This window comes from Struthio camelus, chromosome 10 (genome assembly GCF_040807025.1).
Source record: "Struthio camelus isolate bStrCam1 chromosome 10, bStrCam1.hap1, whole genome shotgun sequence".
NCBI classification, from domain to species: domain Eukaryota; kingdom Metazoa; phylum Chordata; class Aves; order Struthioniformes; family Struthionidae; genus Struthio; species Struthio camelus.
In genome coordinates this window covers 12,487,428-12,504,539 of record NC_090951.1, presented here as the reverse complement: position 1 = coordinate 12,504,539, position 17,112 = coordinate 12,487,428, and the positions used below count along the sequence as shown (strand labels likewise).

Below are 17,112 nucleotides of genomic sequence, written 5' to 3'. Positions count from 1 at the left end.
TCCAGGGCTGGCCAGGAACCCTGGTTCATTCCTGTTGGTTTATGTGGGTGGAAAACAGTGTGGGAAGCGTGCTGGGCCTGGAAAAGTCAAGTTCGTCAACAGTGCTGTAGGAATGTTAAAGCTGTCCGTGTTGCAGAGTACCTTTAAAGATTTGTATGAAGCCCACAGTAATGATTAGGGCCAGGGCTAGCAGTTTTCCCGCGGTGAATATATCCTGAATGCGAGTGGCCCATCGCACGCTGGAGCCGTTCACCCAGGTCAGGAGTACTGCAGAGCAAAAGACTGAGTTCAGTGAAATGAAATTATGTTTATTTAAGAATACACATTAAAAGCATTGAAAAACACAGACTGACACCTACGTGTCTACAGGGAGCTCTAGGCTGGCCATGACCAAGGGTGAGAGGGAAAATTCCTTTTTCCTAAGCAATTTCCAGCTGCGGAGAGGCATCCCTTACAGCCAGCAGTTTTTCCCATCTCCATGCTCTGCCGTTCACGCCTTCCCTCTGGCTCTAGTAAATGTGCCTGATTAATGTTCAAAGTGCCAATGGCATGCAGGGATTTCTGGCTTCTCCGGGGAAATGGTGAATGTCTTAATTCCTTTTAGCTCTGATTCATTCTTGCTAGTTCCTCAAGTAATTAATTCAGGAGTGGTGGCGTTTTGCACTTCCTACACGCTCCCATATGCGAATATAGCAAAGCCTCAGAATAGCTAAAATGCCGGGCAGTGACCCACGCCAGGTGGCAGGCGGCACGTGGCCCTGATGCCATGAGCCCGCGTGCGGGGCCGAGCGCACAGGGAGAGGGGAAGGGGCTGAGGGTCCCCACGTGCCCACGAGGGGCTGCCGTCCAGTCCCGGCTTGTCCTCTGCACGAGACCCCGCCGGGGCTTCCTGCCGGTGTCGCGGCTGCGGCCGTCGGCCCGTCCCGTGGGGCAATCGGTCCCAGCTCGCTGCTCAGCTGCTCCTGGGCAAAACCAGGCCAAACTTTGCATGCCCAAGAAGTACATACTCACATAAACACACCATGGAGAGGATCCTGGAGGCGTTATAGGGCGGGATGCAGTTCGGGAACACGGGTTGCAGGACGTAGTTTGAAAACGTCAATGCGATGACAGCCAGGCTGGTGGGGTACATGATCAGCACCGCGCTCCAGAGCAGCAAAAACCTGGAAACACAAGAGGAAGCAAAAAAGAGCAGTGCTGCGGGTGCCAGCCAGCCGTGCCACGGTGGCAGCCAGCTGTGCGGCACGCGTGCCCGCTCACACCCTCCCAGGCCAGAGCGCTGCCGTCCAGGCCACCCCTAAGCCATCACCTTCTTGTGCTTCTCCTCATCCTTTTCCCTCTATTCCCAGCGCAATTTGGATTTTAAATTAAACATTTTTAAGCCCAGCGTAGTTTAGCAATATATTGAACAGCGAGGATGATTACGGTTGGGAACATTTTGATTTAGCTTTGCGTGTCCCATTGCAAGTGTCTGCACAGGGTAGCTGCTGCCGTGGGGCGGACGTGCTCCCGCAGCGCCCGGCAGGCTCGGCGGCTGCGGCGCTGCAGAAGCGGGCGACCGCGGGGAGCGATGGGCGGCAGCACCTGCGGCCAGGCCCCAGCTGCGCCCCGGCACCGCTCCTGGTCCCCGGCTCCGCTGGGCACCACAGCGCTGGAGGCACCGGGCTCAACCCCGCCGTGTGTCTGACCTCTGCTGCGGCTCAGAGCTGGCACAGCAAATGAGGCGTCCTTGAAAACACAACGTGTGAGCTTCCTTGGGTCCTCACTCCGTGACAAGGAAGAAATACCCCTCTCATAAGAGTAGCAATGCACTCAGTGTATTAAAATACTCTGGTTTCCTGCTAAAATGTTATCATTTCTGTGGTGAGGAGCAGTTGTTGCAAGAAAGTGAAATGCTTCTTGCCCAGGCACATCTACAGGCAGATACGTGTATGTGTATGCACATATGTATGTATATACCTGCACAAATGTAGTGTGCAGGGATGCACAGCACTAATGAGGACCAGAAATCCACATTTCCAAATAAAACAATGTAATGTCTCGGTTATGCGTAGCCTTCGGGGTCCTAGATTGCCCTCCTGAAGGCTGTTCGTGGCCAGCATGCCTTTCGGGGACCAGCCCCTTAAATTTGGCCGAGGGGTGTGCATGCTCCTTGGGAGTTAGCTTGGCTCTGGGGGCTGCTGCTGCGGTGGCGCTTCTTTTTCCTGGCTGGTGAGTGTTTCTCAGGCCTGTTGCTTCATTTGCCTTTGTTGTTTCTGAGAAGTATGGGGAAATTTGTCACTTCCTTTCTCTTATTAACTACCATAGAGTTAATTTGGTGAATTGTTTGGCGTTGTGCAAGAGTTGGTTACCTTCCTAAATGACAGTATGTATACATATATATATGTGTGTGTGTGTATAATGCACTGTTTTCTCTTTTTCCTTTCTGAGTGATGCCTTTTTACTTTTTTGAGTGATGCCTTTCTTTGGTTTCAAACATTTTTATTTATGGTTCAGCAAAGTTTCCTCAGGTGATTGCTGCTGTGCTGTTTACTGCTGGTCACTACTTCGGGTAGCTCTGAAGACCCTGGTCCCAGGCAGGAGTTGGTGGGCTGCAGGAGTTAAGCACAAAACAGAGGGCCCTGCAGGATTCAGTTGCTGAAGGCTAATAAGACTAAAAGACTGAAATAATTATTTTTTTATAGAGTTGAGATTTTGGTGGTGTTTTGTGTCTTTAAGTTCAGGCAGCCCCAGCTGTGTGTGCTCTATTTGATTGCAGGCCAGCTGGTGGCAGATCCACACTCACGCGTGAGCTGGAGATTGTGTGTGCAGACCCCACTGCTCCTTTCCTGTGAGTTTCATCTGCTTCCCACAGAGTTTATGTAGACCAGAGAAATGCAGTCTGATAAAAACATTCAGCTGGGGAATGGTTTTGAAAACAGTATTTCAGGCAAAGCTGGCACTTGCTTCTATGTTGGTGCATTAAAGTTAGTGTTTGGTATGATACAGTTTAATAGAAATCTGAATAATTCAGTAGACTTCTGACAGCTGATTTGTTTTGCACTGAATTGGGATCCATGCAGGACTGGTAATACCAGTTAAAGTAGACGCAGAATTTTAGCGGAGGGTTATGAAGTTATGTTAACAAGCGGAAAGCTCAAATGAGAGGTAACCTTAAAATAAAAAGGAGAGCTTGCCTAAGACTTAGGCTTTTTCTTAAGGTAAGTTTTACCTGAAGTTTAGTTTTGAGGAGAAGTTACCGGTGTTGGTCACTAGGGTCACACCAGTGTCCCCGAACTGCTGCTGGTGGCTGGGGAAATGCTGCCGTGCCCGTGCTGTGCTCGGGTGCTTTGCCCTAGGTGTGTGCTGCTGGCTGCTGTCGGAGGCAGGACCCTGAGCCGAAGACCCCTCTAACCAGGGATATTTGCTCTTGTGTGAAGTCTACTGTGGTTGGCAGGCAGGAGTTAATCCTGATGTGATTAGCCAATACCCAGAGTCTTCTAGGAAACGTTTGCTTTTAAATTACCACCTTTTATCATATGTTTTGCAGAAGGACTTAAGAGTATGGCTTACCTAGCAGAAAATAACTGTCTCAAATTGGCTATAATTAACTTAATGTGATACAGAACTGAAACTTCTTATGGGCATAACTGGGTTTCATATGTCCACGCTATCAGTGCTATGCATACCTTGATAAATCGAGTTGTGAGCCCAATGGCTCAAGGTGCACTTTGTTTCCTTGGCAGTACCTGATACTGGGACGTCTTGCAGAGGGCGTCTGACCTTTGCTGGAAACTCACAGTTTGGCTTGAAGCAGACAAGCGTCAGTTGTGCTGTGTGTGTAGCTACTGGCCCAGCTCTTTAAGTGGAAAATGAGGGAACTGGTCTCCTGAGGGTTGATCTGTGTAACTGAGGATGTCAGGGGCTGACCCCTACCTGACAAGCTTTCAGAATTGCTCTGTACTTCACAGCACTAGAAGAATCTGAGAAGTTAAATCTTCTCTTGTTGCTGGCAAAGAGGCAATTAGGCCTTTAGAGCAAGGCTTGAGATGGCTGAGCGTAGAGAAGAAGGAGATGCAACCGTTCTTGTCTGTGCTTTGGTGAAGACAAGCCCGGTGATGTTTGCTCCTCAGAAGTGATGCTTGTTGTGCTCAGAAAGTCCAAGTGTGCTGGAGTTCGTGTGGCAAATTCAAGCTCCTGCCTGTGCCAATGGCAAAAAGGCCAGTAAAATAACCTCTGTGGGCGTTTTATTGGGTGCAAGCCGTAGCTGTGGGTGATGAGCATAAATGTCTGCTCGCTGAAGGTCTCTGCAGCGGTTTTCATTGTTGAGTCTGATCCAAAGTCCGTTGACGTTAATAGTTACATTCCCATCAGTTTGACTGTTTGCTAGATAATGTCTCTAATTTTTCCCATTTTAGAAACACTCTGGAATAAGTGACAACCTGTTGTCGGGGTTGCTACTCTTAGGCAGGTGTGACCTTCACTGGAAGGGTGGGTCGTCCCTAGATCGAAGCTGGATTTTATGCAAACACCTCTGTGTACTAATCTCTCAGCTGAGGAAAGAAATGAGCAGCATAGTATGATCTGGATCTTGAATAGAGACAACCTAGCAGATTCAGTACAAATAGTTCTCAAACCTATTTTTGGGTTGTGCCTGTGCTCCAAAGAGCATCTTGCATTATGTATAAGCTAACATGGGATCAGAGTGGCTTGTAAAAATAGTAAATCAGTGTGTGCTGTGCTTAGGCATCATTAACAAAAGCAAACAGTTTGAAGTAGAAACTGCTCTACACTTCATCTTATGGTAGAAAAAGCTGAATTACTTCAAAGAAATTACACTGTTATTAATATTACCTTGCATTACTGAAAGAATTATTATTTTTGAAAACTTCAGGCTTTGCAGCAATGAAAAAATGGGAATATACAAGTATACTTGAAGCATGTTTTACTTGCAGTCTGGTATGACATTTATCAAAGCTTTGGGTTAGAGCTCTCTGCTGCCTTCAATACTTATGATTTATGCTAAGAACAAGATATGTCCAGTCATCAATCACTGCAACTAATGTAGCTGTTTTCCCCAGCAATGTTATTACTGAGCATTCAGAAGAAAGTTGTATTCATCAGAAATGTATTAGTGAGGTTTTTCATGAAGCTAAACTTATTCATTCTCTTCTGCAAGGATACATATTAAGCCTATTATTTACTATTTTGTGTAATAGTCTTTTTATGACCTGTAGAAACATGAAAATCCATATGTATGCAAATGCACCGCAGTCAATTACTCTGCTCCAGCAGTACAGGACGTGATAAATTTCCTGCAGTTAGTCTGCTCATATACAAATGCTATTTAAAACCCAGATGATTTCTAGATGAAAATAAAAGTGAGAAGTCTGCTGTCTGATTTGAGATCTGTCCCTCTGAATTTGCTCCCAGGCCTGTCAGCTGTCCAAGAGCCGGGAGCTGCCGGGCTCTCCTTCCCTAGCCGGCGGCCCGCGAGTGAGGCAGGCGCGATGTCCGTTCTGCAGGATAATCGTGCTTAATTTCACCCTCTCTGCTGCTGCTTGCAGTGATGACTTCGGGTGTCCTGTCAAGGGTTCCCAGTGGGGTTGTCAGTCCCCGGCCTGGGTTGTGCCTCTGCCGCACAAGAGCCAGCGCCTTGTTCTTCTTGCAAATCCCTTCTCTACTCCTTTTCGCGTTCTGTTCATAGCTGTGGATTATTAGTTGTGTGTGCGCTGTTTTTTGTTTTTTTTTTTTTCTTTTGCTGCTCCAGCTCAGTTTGCCTTTTGGAAATGCTCAGTTTAACCCCAAAGGTTCTGATATCCTGGATGAACGCTGCTATGTTTCTTTCTCTTTCTTCCGACTTTGCTCTCTGAACAGGAATTGCCCAACAAAAAGTCGGGTTAAGACTGTAAATAGACTGGTAAGTCCAAGCAATGTCCTTGTAGGCTTGTGTGGGCTTTTATTTATTTATTTTTCCTTTAGAAACACAAGGCAGCCCAAGTGTCTGAAAACCCGGGTGGACGTTCCAGCTGGCATTGCTGCCCTGGATGGATAGTTAACTCCTGCCTTGAAGCTCTTTTTGCTGAGAAGTAGGAATTTCTGCAATTGTGGATACACACTGTGTGTGTCTTGTTTTAAACTCCTGAAAATGTACTAGTTAAAGGTCAGGACAAGGGTGTAAATGGCCGGAGCATCTCCTCTTGTTTCTCAGCGCTTGCCGACTTCTCGTGGCCTCTGCGGTCTGAGCAGGGCTGAAGGAAGGCCGGCATGGGGGGACGCCCGCGGGCCCTGGCTGTGTCTTTGGCTCCCGTTTGTCCTGGAAACTGTTCCCAGGCCTTAGCCGAGATCTCCTCCCCGGTTGTGCCCGCTGCCTCCTTTGGGGCTGAGCAAACTGCTCCCTCCTCCGGTCGGCCGCCAGCCTCAGCCGGGCACAGCCGCTGGGCGCTGCTGCTACGGCGAGCCCCACAGTCTCCGCCTGCCTCTCTCACCCTGCTAACTTCTTCCGCAACTCGCGTTCAGAGACATATCTGACGTTTTGCTGTTTCCAAGGAAGTCTTTGTTTGAGAATGACTCCCAAATCTAGGGTTTATTACGCAGTCTGGTGGGCTGATACTTGTGTCCTGAGTCTGCTCTGAGGTGAGACCGCGGCTGCAACTGCAGCTGCAGGAGGCTCCAGCTCACTCGCTCTGCGCATCCCATGCCGTGGGGAAGCTTTTGAAGAGCACCACGAGTGGCAAAGGTACAGGGTCCCGCTCCACGGCGAGCCGGTGACGGCTGCACGCCCTCCTCTTCTTGGCGTCTGAAAACCTTTGCCTTCCGCCCCAGGTGGTTTTACCAAGTTTCCAAGTGTTTTAATGGACAAGGAGGGGGAAAGGAGAGGGAAGTGCATCTCTGCGTAGCCGAGGCTGCTGTCTGTGGTCTGTCGATGCGATGTGGGAGAGCTGGAAGATGGAGTCGGAGGCTTTTGCAGCTGACTTGTATCCAGAGCTTCATTTCCTAGAAACTAGAGTGGCTGAGCTGCAAAGCTGACTGCATCTTTGGTTATTTAACCTTTTGGTCTCTGCCTCAGCGTTTAAAGAACGGCTGGAGCACTTCCACGATCTGCATGAATTTAAGATTTTAATTTTAAGATGAAAAGTGTTTCAGGAAATTTGGGTGGAAAGTCTCCTTGAAATGTAAAATCCAACCACTTTTTTTGCTTCCCAACCCAGCTGCTATTGTAGATAACTTACTTCTGCCATGGATCTGGTGATGTTTAGCTGCTGTGGCTGTTGTTAATTTTGACACGTTTGTTAAAACTTAGTTTGTTTTACCTTAACTGAGCTACTGTAATTGGATTCAAGACAGAGCTACTCTTCTGCAGCCAAAATTTGTGTGTTAGGTCAGGAAATGGTTTTATTCTGCTTTTTCCTTTTTTCAGTTCATGTTCTTTCAACACACTTAATGGTGTTGCTTAAATACAAAAAATTAAATAAAAAATCAAAAATCGCAAACAAGTATCAGTTCACAGGCAGTAACTGAACTGTAATAATGTAAGGGTTGTTATGGTCAACTAGTGAATCTTTGTTTCTTATACCTGATGCAGGAAAATGTCATATATAGGGAGGGTTGGTGGAGAGGATGGGGCAAGGGCTCGACGGCAGAGGGGAGTGAAAGAGGAAATGTCTGGGTTGGGGTAGGTGCCTCACCTGCTCCTGTAACAAAAATATTCTCTGTTAATAGGCCAAACCACCGCAATTTGCCATTGGGACAACTTTTCAGAAAATCATATGGTGTGCTAAATTGATAGTCTTTGCTGTAGTGAGGATAAATCAGAAGAGAAGAGTGAGCATCTCAGAAGATGGAGTGTCCCTCTTTATTAGGGGAGGCTTCCCAAGCTGCTGCTTTCGGCTCAAAGACCTGGGTATGAAAGTATTGATAGAGGAATGTGCACGTTTGAAGTAGAAAATTGAAAATACTTGTAAATGTTCCCAGAAGCTGCAGGCTTTAGGTGGTTGCTCAGCAAAGAGCAGCAGGATGTAATCCCAGCTCTCAGAAAAAAGGCATTGATCTCTCTTTGCCCAAAGAGAGCTTTCTGAATTCCTTTTAAATTAACAGTTGCCCCAAAACATACCTGAAAGTTTCTTATCTAAGGCAGCCCTTTGTCATACTTACGACATGGTTTTATTCTCTTGGGAGTAAAGGTGAAGTCATTTGGGAAGTAAGGCTTTAGAGCATTATTTTTCTTCAGGTGGCAAGGTCATACTTTTCTGATACTGCTTGTGCAATGTCAGTCTTTTTAAAGAAAAAAAAACCAAAAATCCCAACCCAACCTACTGTCTGGGAAGACAAAGTCCCCCGCTTAGGGAGATGACTTAGTCGTCGTTCTGTTCCTAGATAAATGGTGCGCAGTGATCAATGAGCAGCAGTACATTTTTCGTAATAATCATATAGCTTGACACCTGCTGCTACAGTGCAAGTTCTCTGAATATGGCTAAGAGTGAGCTGAGGAACAACTAAATCCAGGATTAATTTTACTCGTTTTTTTTTTTTTTTAACTTGCGTCTTTCCTTCTATCCTAGAAAGCAAAATTCATTTGTTTTTGTCAAACTGCAATGGTGAAAACTGACTTTTGATCTCCTTTGCAGTGATATCAATGGGACAGCACTTCTGTTTTTTTGCAGCATTTTGTGCTGCTTCCTCTTTGGTGGGCCTTGCTTGGGCACCCTATCTGGAGAAATAATGCTGGGGCGGGAAGCTGCCGACCCCTCGTGACAGCAGGGGTGTCTGGGGAGCGAGGGCCTTGCTGCGGCAGCTGGCTCCTGCTTGGCGGCACCGGGGCTTGGGAGGTCGAGGGGCGATGCTGCAGCCGTGCACGCTTTGCATAAAAACAGCACTGCCTTGGCTTTGCCAAAAAAAAGTCAAAACTGTACTGGTAGAGGAGCTGTTTCGGCATTATCACACTGAGTAGAAGCTACGCTTTCTGCCACACATGCGTCTCTGCGTCCTGCTCCCTGATGGGAAAACAAGCTCGAGCAAAGTCTTAGGAAAGATGAGCTGAGGGTTTCAGTTAAGGTGACGGAGTCAATGTTTTTATTCCCTCAGTCTGTGCTGCGTTGACCGTGTAATTATTTTATGCAAAGTGGGACAGAGTTTATTAGAGCGGTTCCTTTGAAGAAACATGAATTTTTATGAAAATGAATGTAGTGTAACGGCTTAAATCTGATAAGCATCAGAAAGGTACCTCAAATCTGGCATGCTTTCCAATGCTGTCTGTGCTCAGGGGAAGGGTGCTGAGGTGGCCGCGGTGAAACGTGGCGAGCACGAGAAAGGGGACGGCCCGTGGGAAAGGTGCGCCGGAGCCTGCCTTTGCTCCTGCCGCCCATTTGTTAGGTCAACGTCTGGCTGAGCTGTTACCAGCCTGTTTTCCATATCAGATGTGAATGAATATTTTTTTTCCCCCTGCTCCCTGCCTCTGGTTTGCACATATTAGGCTTTTTTTTTTCACAAATAAAAGACCAACACATTGCCCAGCCCGTTTACTTGCAAATGACTAAATTGGCCAAATGTCTAGGTGCTTCTCTGCTGAGTTATGAGTACAGGTCAGCACACAAATTTTTCTTTTTGTCAATTGTACAATAAAATATGCAGTAAAGTATAAAATGAAGACCTCTTCTGATTTGTCCCTTCTCCCTTTGCCACACTATTGTTAGCAGTATTTTCAAAGAGAAATCATTTCCTGAGCTAATGTTTTCCCCTCTTTGTATTTTGCTGTGATGTTATTTTGTACCTTTGCAGTAAACGAAGCAGTGCTCCAAGCTAGCACTGTAGACCAGGGACACTTCTGTAGGCAAATTTGGCTCTTGAACAATTTTCTGTACTCTCCTGTAGGAAGATCTAGTAACGTAATGTCATAGAAATATTTGCTGCCTTTTGTACTGAGAGTTAAAGGAGGGGTTTTGGCTTATGACAAGTAGCTCCAGTCTCACTTCTCTGATATGTGAAGCTCCTCAGATACCAAGTACTAATAATTCATGGCACACATGCAAGAACACCACCCTGGCACAGCATCATTTCTAGCGTTGTTCTTTCCTGTCATTGATTTAACTGAGTCAGAGCAGTGAGTGAAAATGTCTGCTGCCTTCATTGAGAAGGCAGAATCGGGGGCCTCGTGTAGGAGCAAGTGGGTATTTTTAGTGAGAATAGAAATAACGACTTTATGAAAGCATTTTATTGACAAATACTCTCTTTCATTTCTGAATTAGATGTCTTTGCCTCACTAAATATTTAATATAAACGTATTTTCAAATGACTGTAAAGAGATATGGTACTTACCCAGCTAACCCACCAAAAATCTCTGTGACGTAGGAATAATCCCCTCCTGATTTAGGGATAGTTACTCCTAGTTCAGCATAACATAATGATCCAAGAGCAGCGATCCCTCCTCCGAGCACCCAAATAACGAGCGCGAGTCCCACAGAGCCGGTGTGCTCCAAAACTCCTTTTGGTGAAATAAAGATTCCAGAACCAATTATGTTACCTGGAATAAAAAAATGTTTTGCAGTGAGGTAAAAGAAAGCAAGTTTTATTTTTGTTTTTAAGCTCTTTGAGGTTTTGTGTGACTGTATTTTATCTGATTAAGCCCTAGGGAACGTGTTTCAGTTTATCAGAAATCAAGTAACACGAGTGTGTTCTCAGATCTGCTGAAGCACTTCAAGAAGCCGTTGCACGTCTGTTTATAACATCTGTGTTTATAAGAAGTGGTTCTGTGGCACAAATTCAAACAGTTCCAGATCTAATGTCATCCGATGTGACCACATATTGTATCTAAGAGAGTTAGAAATGTTGTGCTTATAATGAAGATTGTCTCATCTCTTCCTATGAGGAATCTGAAAAAGATAAGGCCCATCTTCAGGGAGGATGGGAGTCCAAAAAAATATAGTGTTATTTGTAATGTAGTGGCCAAGAGGAGCTCTAGCCGCAAGATTGTGCTTGGAAAGAAAAAAGTTGCCGTGAGGACAGACTGAAGATTGTGCCTGAGGAAAAAGTCACCTCAAAGTCTGAAATATTAAAAATCCATTAAAATTATTTATTTGTAATATATACTGTTTAGTCCCTGTCCACAGATCTTAAAGGGATAGTGTGGTGTAAGTAAAATATCAGACAAGTTGGGCTTTGTCCTAGTAATTTCCCTAGATTTGTATGTGAGCTGAAGTCACGCTGGGCATCGAAGAGGAAAGTTGGATATTGCAAACATTCCTCTTTCCTGTGAAGCCAAGGCCTGATCTTCCTCCCTGGTCAGGGGGGCCTGGCCTCTGTGAGCCCCAGAGAGGGTCAGATTTGGGAGGGAGAAATCTTTGTCAAACTTGAGGTTTTTGAGCAATATCTACATAGCACTGATCCTGTCAGTCCCAAAAGGACACAAAGACTCTTGTGTCGGGGGACCCTGCTGAAGGCTTTCTTCCTTTGAGTTGGTATTAACCAAACTGGCCAACTTCCAGCCTATGTTGAACTGCACTTTTTATCAGTGTGGCTGCAAAAACCATTGGGTGCTGGCAGCTGGCAAGCATCCTTCTTAAGAACTGACTTCCCAGCAACCTTCCCCGCCTTGTGTCTCATCAAATCTAAATTCTTCTCTTCCCATCTGGTTAAGAAATGCTTTTCCACTCGAGATGTTTAGCCTATGCCATAAGCAAACTCTGCTACATTGATGGCTTCAGCTCTGTCCTCCTGTTTCTTAAAGCGCTTTGGAAAGTGCAGATCACCGAACTGCTCTGATCTAGTCGTGGTCGGACGTAGCTATGTGTTTGCAGCATGTGTATTGAAGCAGATGCTCTATCTGGGGTTACAAATGAAATTAAGGTGGAAGATAGACCCCTTGCTGCAAGCGATAAGCAGGTGGCTGTGCTGCAGGAAGGCAGGGAGGGCTGAGCGGCTGCAGGGGCTGTGGCTGAGCCGATCCCAGCTGGGGGCCTGGCTGCTGGTGCAGCAAAGCAGCCTGTGCTCCAGGGGCTGCAGCCATGCGCACCCCGACCCCTGGGGACATGAGGGGTTGGCATTGCTTTGCAACGGCAAACCAAAGCATAATAATGCTTTGCTAAATGCTAAATAGTGCAATAGATGTGTTCTCGGGATAAGACAGCTGGATGTTTGCTGTGCCTTTTCTATTTGCTGACCTGAGAGCTTATGAAAGGCACTGCTCCTTACTAGTCCTGTGTCGGGTATAAAAGCAGTCTTTTTGATATTGCAGTTGAATGAAGTCACAAAGTGTCCCTCCAGGCAGTTTAATCGGATATGTAGCAGTTTAATGTTGTCCAAGCACAGCAGGAAGGAAATATTGATACAGATTAAATAAATTGTGGCAGATACCCCCCACCATGAGTTGTGAAATCAATTAAAAAAATCATGACATTAAAAGAATACCCTCTCTTTAAACTTTTCATTTTAACTGTTAAGCTTTTAGGATAGGTGAACCCACGTTCACCTTGTTAAGAATCCTTCAACTGACAGAAGAAGGCTAGAATCTTTTTTTTTTTTTTTTGTTTTGATGAAAGCTGAGGAGATTAATAGCTGTAATTTTAAGAAACACACTAAATATCAACAGAATCTTGATAATGCCTTTAAAGCAAGATTATTAAATCATGTATGATGCCTGAAAACCATGTAAAAAGAAAAAATCTTTCTAGTATATTGTTAAAGGACACAGCAAGCCACTTCTGTAATTGGCTGCTCTTTGTCCTGCAACAATATTGAATCTGCCCTTAAACACTCTCCTGCCAGATGACACCCTCTGTGGAGCACAAGCTGTGGGGCACCTTTGTGCTGGGGATGAATTGGGCCCTTGTGTTATGTGTGGCACCGTTCCTCGCAGATGCAGTAGGGTGCCACATTGTTAGGATAAGGTAACCTCACAATATCTCATTAAAAAGTGGCAAAATCTAAGGCAGGAGCATGTTTGTATTCAGAAAGGAGCTGTGTGCGCGCCAAGAAATAGAGTAGAGGTAGGCAACAATGCTAGACAAGGTTCTCCTTCTGCTTTATACCCTAGCACAATTTCCACTGGATTGTAAAACTGAAAGTAGCCTTCTAAGATTGATGTTCTCACCTCCTCAAGAAAAGGAACTTAACATGCTGCTGCTTCTCTCAGTGAAGAGTGACTTTTGGCATAAGTAAGTATGTAGACAATAAGAATGCAGATTATTGAAAACAGAATTGCGTCACTTTTTAAATACTTGGATGTTTGATGATGACCTGCCAAAAAACTTCCTGTCATGCCAACAGACTGGACTGCCTGAAAGAGGATGGTACTATAGAGAAATCTGCTTCTGGATGACTCTATAGCCCAGGACACTAAATACCTAATTAACTTGCAAAAGGCTCTTTCCAGGGCAGGAGGGTCCCCTGGGAGGGCCAGCCAAGAGGGGGACTGCCCTACAAGCAAATCCCTCTGAGCAAGAGCTGCATGCAGGCTCAGGGAGCCCTTTTCCAGCACTGTGGATCCCGTAAGAAGAAATAGGAACAGATAAGACAGCATGATTATGAGCAAGGAAATTTGCAGGGGAAATACAAAAAAAAAATAGCCCTTCCTGCCCACAGTCTTCCTTGCTTTCACCCTTCAAAGAGTGAGGATTCCGCTGGAGAAAGAGGTATGGTTATGTGTGCAGCCTTGTAACAGCAAGGCAGGCCCTCTCTTCCTAGGGAGCAAACGTCTCCGCAGACAGAGTAGCAGCGGCAGGGAGCTGGCGAGGCTGGCCGCAATGTGCTCCCTCTAGTCTGGAGACCAGAAAATACCATGTAGGGTGGAGTGAGGGACTTGGGTTGTCTAGTCTAGACAGGGGGACGAACAAGGGAAGATAAATCTCTAAATATACAGAAAATATTTTCAATAAAGAAGGGTGGTTTTTTTTTTAATATCCATGTTGCATAGATAAGATTAAGGCAGAAATAACTGGCTTAAACTGTAACATAGGAGATGGAGGGTAGAGCTTAGGGAAACCTCCACAGCGGTGAGATGTGGTGAGCTGTGGTGAGCTGTGGCAGAGGTTCCTGCAGGAAGGCTGGGGAGTCTCCAGCCTGGAGGCTCTCTGGTTAAGGCCAGATAACCATCCAGCAGGACATCTGTAAGCACATCTGATCTCGCACTGAGCAGGTAATTGGGCTCAGCCATCCTTCCCAGCCCAATTCCTCCAGGTCTGAGTTTCTGTTGAAGTTTTGGAATCGCTATTTTTTTGCAGCATTTGGTAATTCTGCACCTCCTGTGATGCCTGCAAGGAAACAGCTGCCTTTTTCATGCTGATTTCATCTTTTCCTTTGCCTAGCAAGCAATATTTTTTTTCCTGTGTCCCTTAAACAAAAGGCTGGTGGACTGTTCCTGTTGAGCTGCCTCAGCAAGGCATCGGGCAGGCAGGCAGCAAGGGGCCATATTGGCCACACAGGCCAGCTCCTGCCGGAGGCTGCCCTCAGCGCCTAGGTCATACTAGAAAAATGGTAAAATTCAATATATGCAGCCCTTCTTTGGCTGAAATAGTGCAGGCAGTCCTAATCACTGCTACAGCATTACAGCAACTTGTTCTGGATGGCTGTGTTATGGCCTGGATGAGTCGCACAGTATTATTCTCAGTGTTAATAACTTGTTCTGGGCCTTCCCTGCCGGGAAGCTGCACAAATGCAACGGAGCAGCAAAATCTTCCAGGGAGATAGATGAGAAGTTAGTATACTGCTAAAGCACATACAATAGTCCATACAATTTATATTTTTAAGCTTTGTTCATAATTTCTATTGCTGACTGAAAAGTTGCAGCATATTAAAAATGAATGAGCTTTTCTGGAAAGCTGGTTGTGTCCTGTTCAAGTTAAGCTGAAAAGGAAACAACTGTCTTGGGAACTTAAACTGTCTTAACAAAGACTCTAGTAATACCGTGTACTGCAGTTGTAACAATGCAGTAGATGAAGGAAAACCTTAAGTTATAAAGGATCGTGAAAAATATCAGCCAGCATAGATTTATATTTTTCACAGATCAATGTACCTGAAAATAATGCAATTTTGGAAGGAGCTGATGGTATTTTGGGAAGTATTTTGAATTTAGGACATATCTTTAGGTTCCAGTTTTCTCCTTGGAATAGGATGGTATTCCTGTTTTGGCAACCTTAGTATGAAACAAACAGAAATAATCCAAATACAGAATAACCTATAAACGAGTCCCCTGACTCTTCACATGCCTGCTTTTTATGCTCAGTGCTTTTACCTTAGTTCAGGTTCGCTGCTATTTTTGGTAGCAAACAGTAGATGAAAATATCCTTCGTTCAGCAAGCTCTTTGTAAAAGCTTCCACTCCCTCACTTATCTGTCATCGTTTCATTAGGTCGGTATACGTAGGAAATCCAAACGCAGCATGATATCCCTCAAACTGATCTGGAAGCAAAATGGAGATTTTTTTTTTTTTTTTTAAAACATACCGTGTGAGAGGCAGGGGTGTCTCTTTGGAGACCTGTGCTGGACTTGGCTCCCAGCTTTGGGGGGACCAACCCCTGCCCCGTGCTGGGTGAGGGAGGCATAAGCTGCCATGCAGCCTGCCTGCTTTTCCCTGCTTAGCTGTTTTGGTGTAATGCACAGGACCACGGATGGACTGGAGGAGGGGGGCTATGGAGAGAGAAGAGCAGCAGCAGTTACGGAGCAGCATGGCTGGCCTTTGGCACAGGAGCCAGGGAGCAATAGACAAAGTCAAGGGGGTTGGTGCAGTTTTTAGACACTTGCATTTGACTTTGAGGCCCTGAATCTCTGCATGCTTCAGGTTTGCATCCCTAGAGAAGGGCATTACTCATCAGCGAGTGCCTGGGCATTTGCTGGCAGAGAGCGCTGAGCGTAGAGCTACAGGTGTCACTCTTGCAGCCCTAAAGAGCTGTGGGGAGCTGCATGCATGGGCACGTGGCGCAGCATATTTCAGAATAACCTCCTGTTATGACAAGACTGCCCAGCCAGTCCTCTTCATGTGCAAGACCCTTTATTTCCACTAAACTGGAAATAGCTAGTCCATGACTTTTTAGCTACACTCAAAAAGCATTATCTTTACATATAGGGGCTGAAGGGGGAGGACGAGAGGGAACAGGCAGCTTTCTGGGTATTCCTGCCATACAAACCCTCGTAGAATTCCTTGCTTAAATTAAATAATCCATCGTATCTAAAAATCTGATGTCCTTCTTGAGCGAAAATGTTACAAGGCAAAGTTCTCCTCCAAACTCATTATACATTTCCTCTTATTTTGCCCTGGCAACATGTGCAAAAGCCGTATCAGCAGGAGTGCAAGTCCTACGCCCATTCTGACAACAAAATGTTCCTATGGAAGTGTGCCATGAATGTGGCAATGTGTCTGGGAAGTACCTTCACTTCACTCAGTGTAGGACATGTATAAAAATAGATATTGTGGAGAGACTGAGATAGTCGAAGAAAATTAGATGTCAGAAACTTCCCAATGAGCAGTAAAATCTTAGAGGTGTCACATTTTTTAGTGAGTGTCTTAGGTCAGAATATCTGACAGTAAGGCAAATACTTTACCTACAAATAGGTATTTCAAAGCAAACCCTGCTTAGCAGGCACTGGCGGGAATCTGGAGAACAGCTCCATAGTAAGAAAGAAATTGGCTCAGGGAGATTCTCATTCCTCTGCTCACTATGTGGTGGATAATTCATTTCAGCTTTATTGGTGCTGGTACTCTCAAGACTCACTAAATTTACTTTTTCTTGTCAGATGTGAATACATGGAAAAAATGAATTCTTTCTTGTAAACAGTCACTATCTCTATTCTTTCATGGCCTTGACTGGAGTTTCTTCCTATGGAATGGCTTTGAACCTAAAAGAAACTACCATTTGAATCATGCATCTTCAGGTCACGGCCATGTTTTATAAAGATAATACTGAATAGGTTCTCTGGAATAATGCATATAAGTTCCTGTTGGTAATAGTACAGCCCTGACCCTGCCTGGGAGATTGGAGCCGGTAACTGAGGAAGCTGTATGACCCATTCTAACAAATCACTACCAAGCAACCACAGTAAGCAGGACCTAAACTAAAAGGGTCAAATTACAAACTTACGTGGGCAGCGTTCTCGCCATCTTCAAATCAAGACTAGGCAGGGAGTGATGTATGTATGCAGCGCAACT

The 17,112-nt window shown here is 45.5% G+C and overlaps 1 protein-coding gene and 1 long non-coding RNA gene across 3 annotated transcripts in view; one reads left to right on the top strand and one right to left on the bottom strand.

Moving 5' to 3' along the window:
- SLC7A10 (solute carrier family 7 member 10) overlaps positions 1–17,112 on the bottom strand; it is a 51,389-nt gene that overhangs the window by 12,355 nt on the left and 21,922 nt on the right. For both annotated transcript variants that reach the window (XM_068955482.1, XM_068955483.1), the window contains exons 2-4: positions 10,294–10,498; positions 1,012–1,163; positions 142–267 (exon numbers count right to left, since the gene is read on the bottom strand). In XM_068955482.1, the coding sequence (XP_068811583.1) occupies positions 142–267; positions 1,012–1,163; positions 10,294–10,498 (483 nt within the window). The remainder of the gene's footprint in view (positions 1–141; positions 268–1,011; positions 1,164–10,293; positions 10,499–17,112) is intronic.
- LOC104146375 (uncharacterized) overlaps positions 6,453–17,112 on the top strand; it is a 196,306-nt gene continuing 185,646 nt past the window's right edge. Inside the window, exon 1 of the long non-coding RNA XR_011143161.1 lies at positions 6,453–6,718. This is a non-coding gene — a long non-coding RNA (uncharacterized lncRNA). The remainder of the gene's footprint in view (positions 6,719–17,112) is intronic.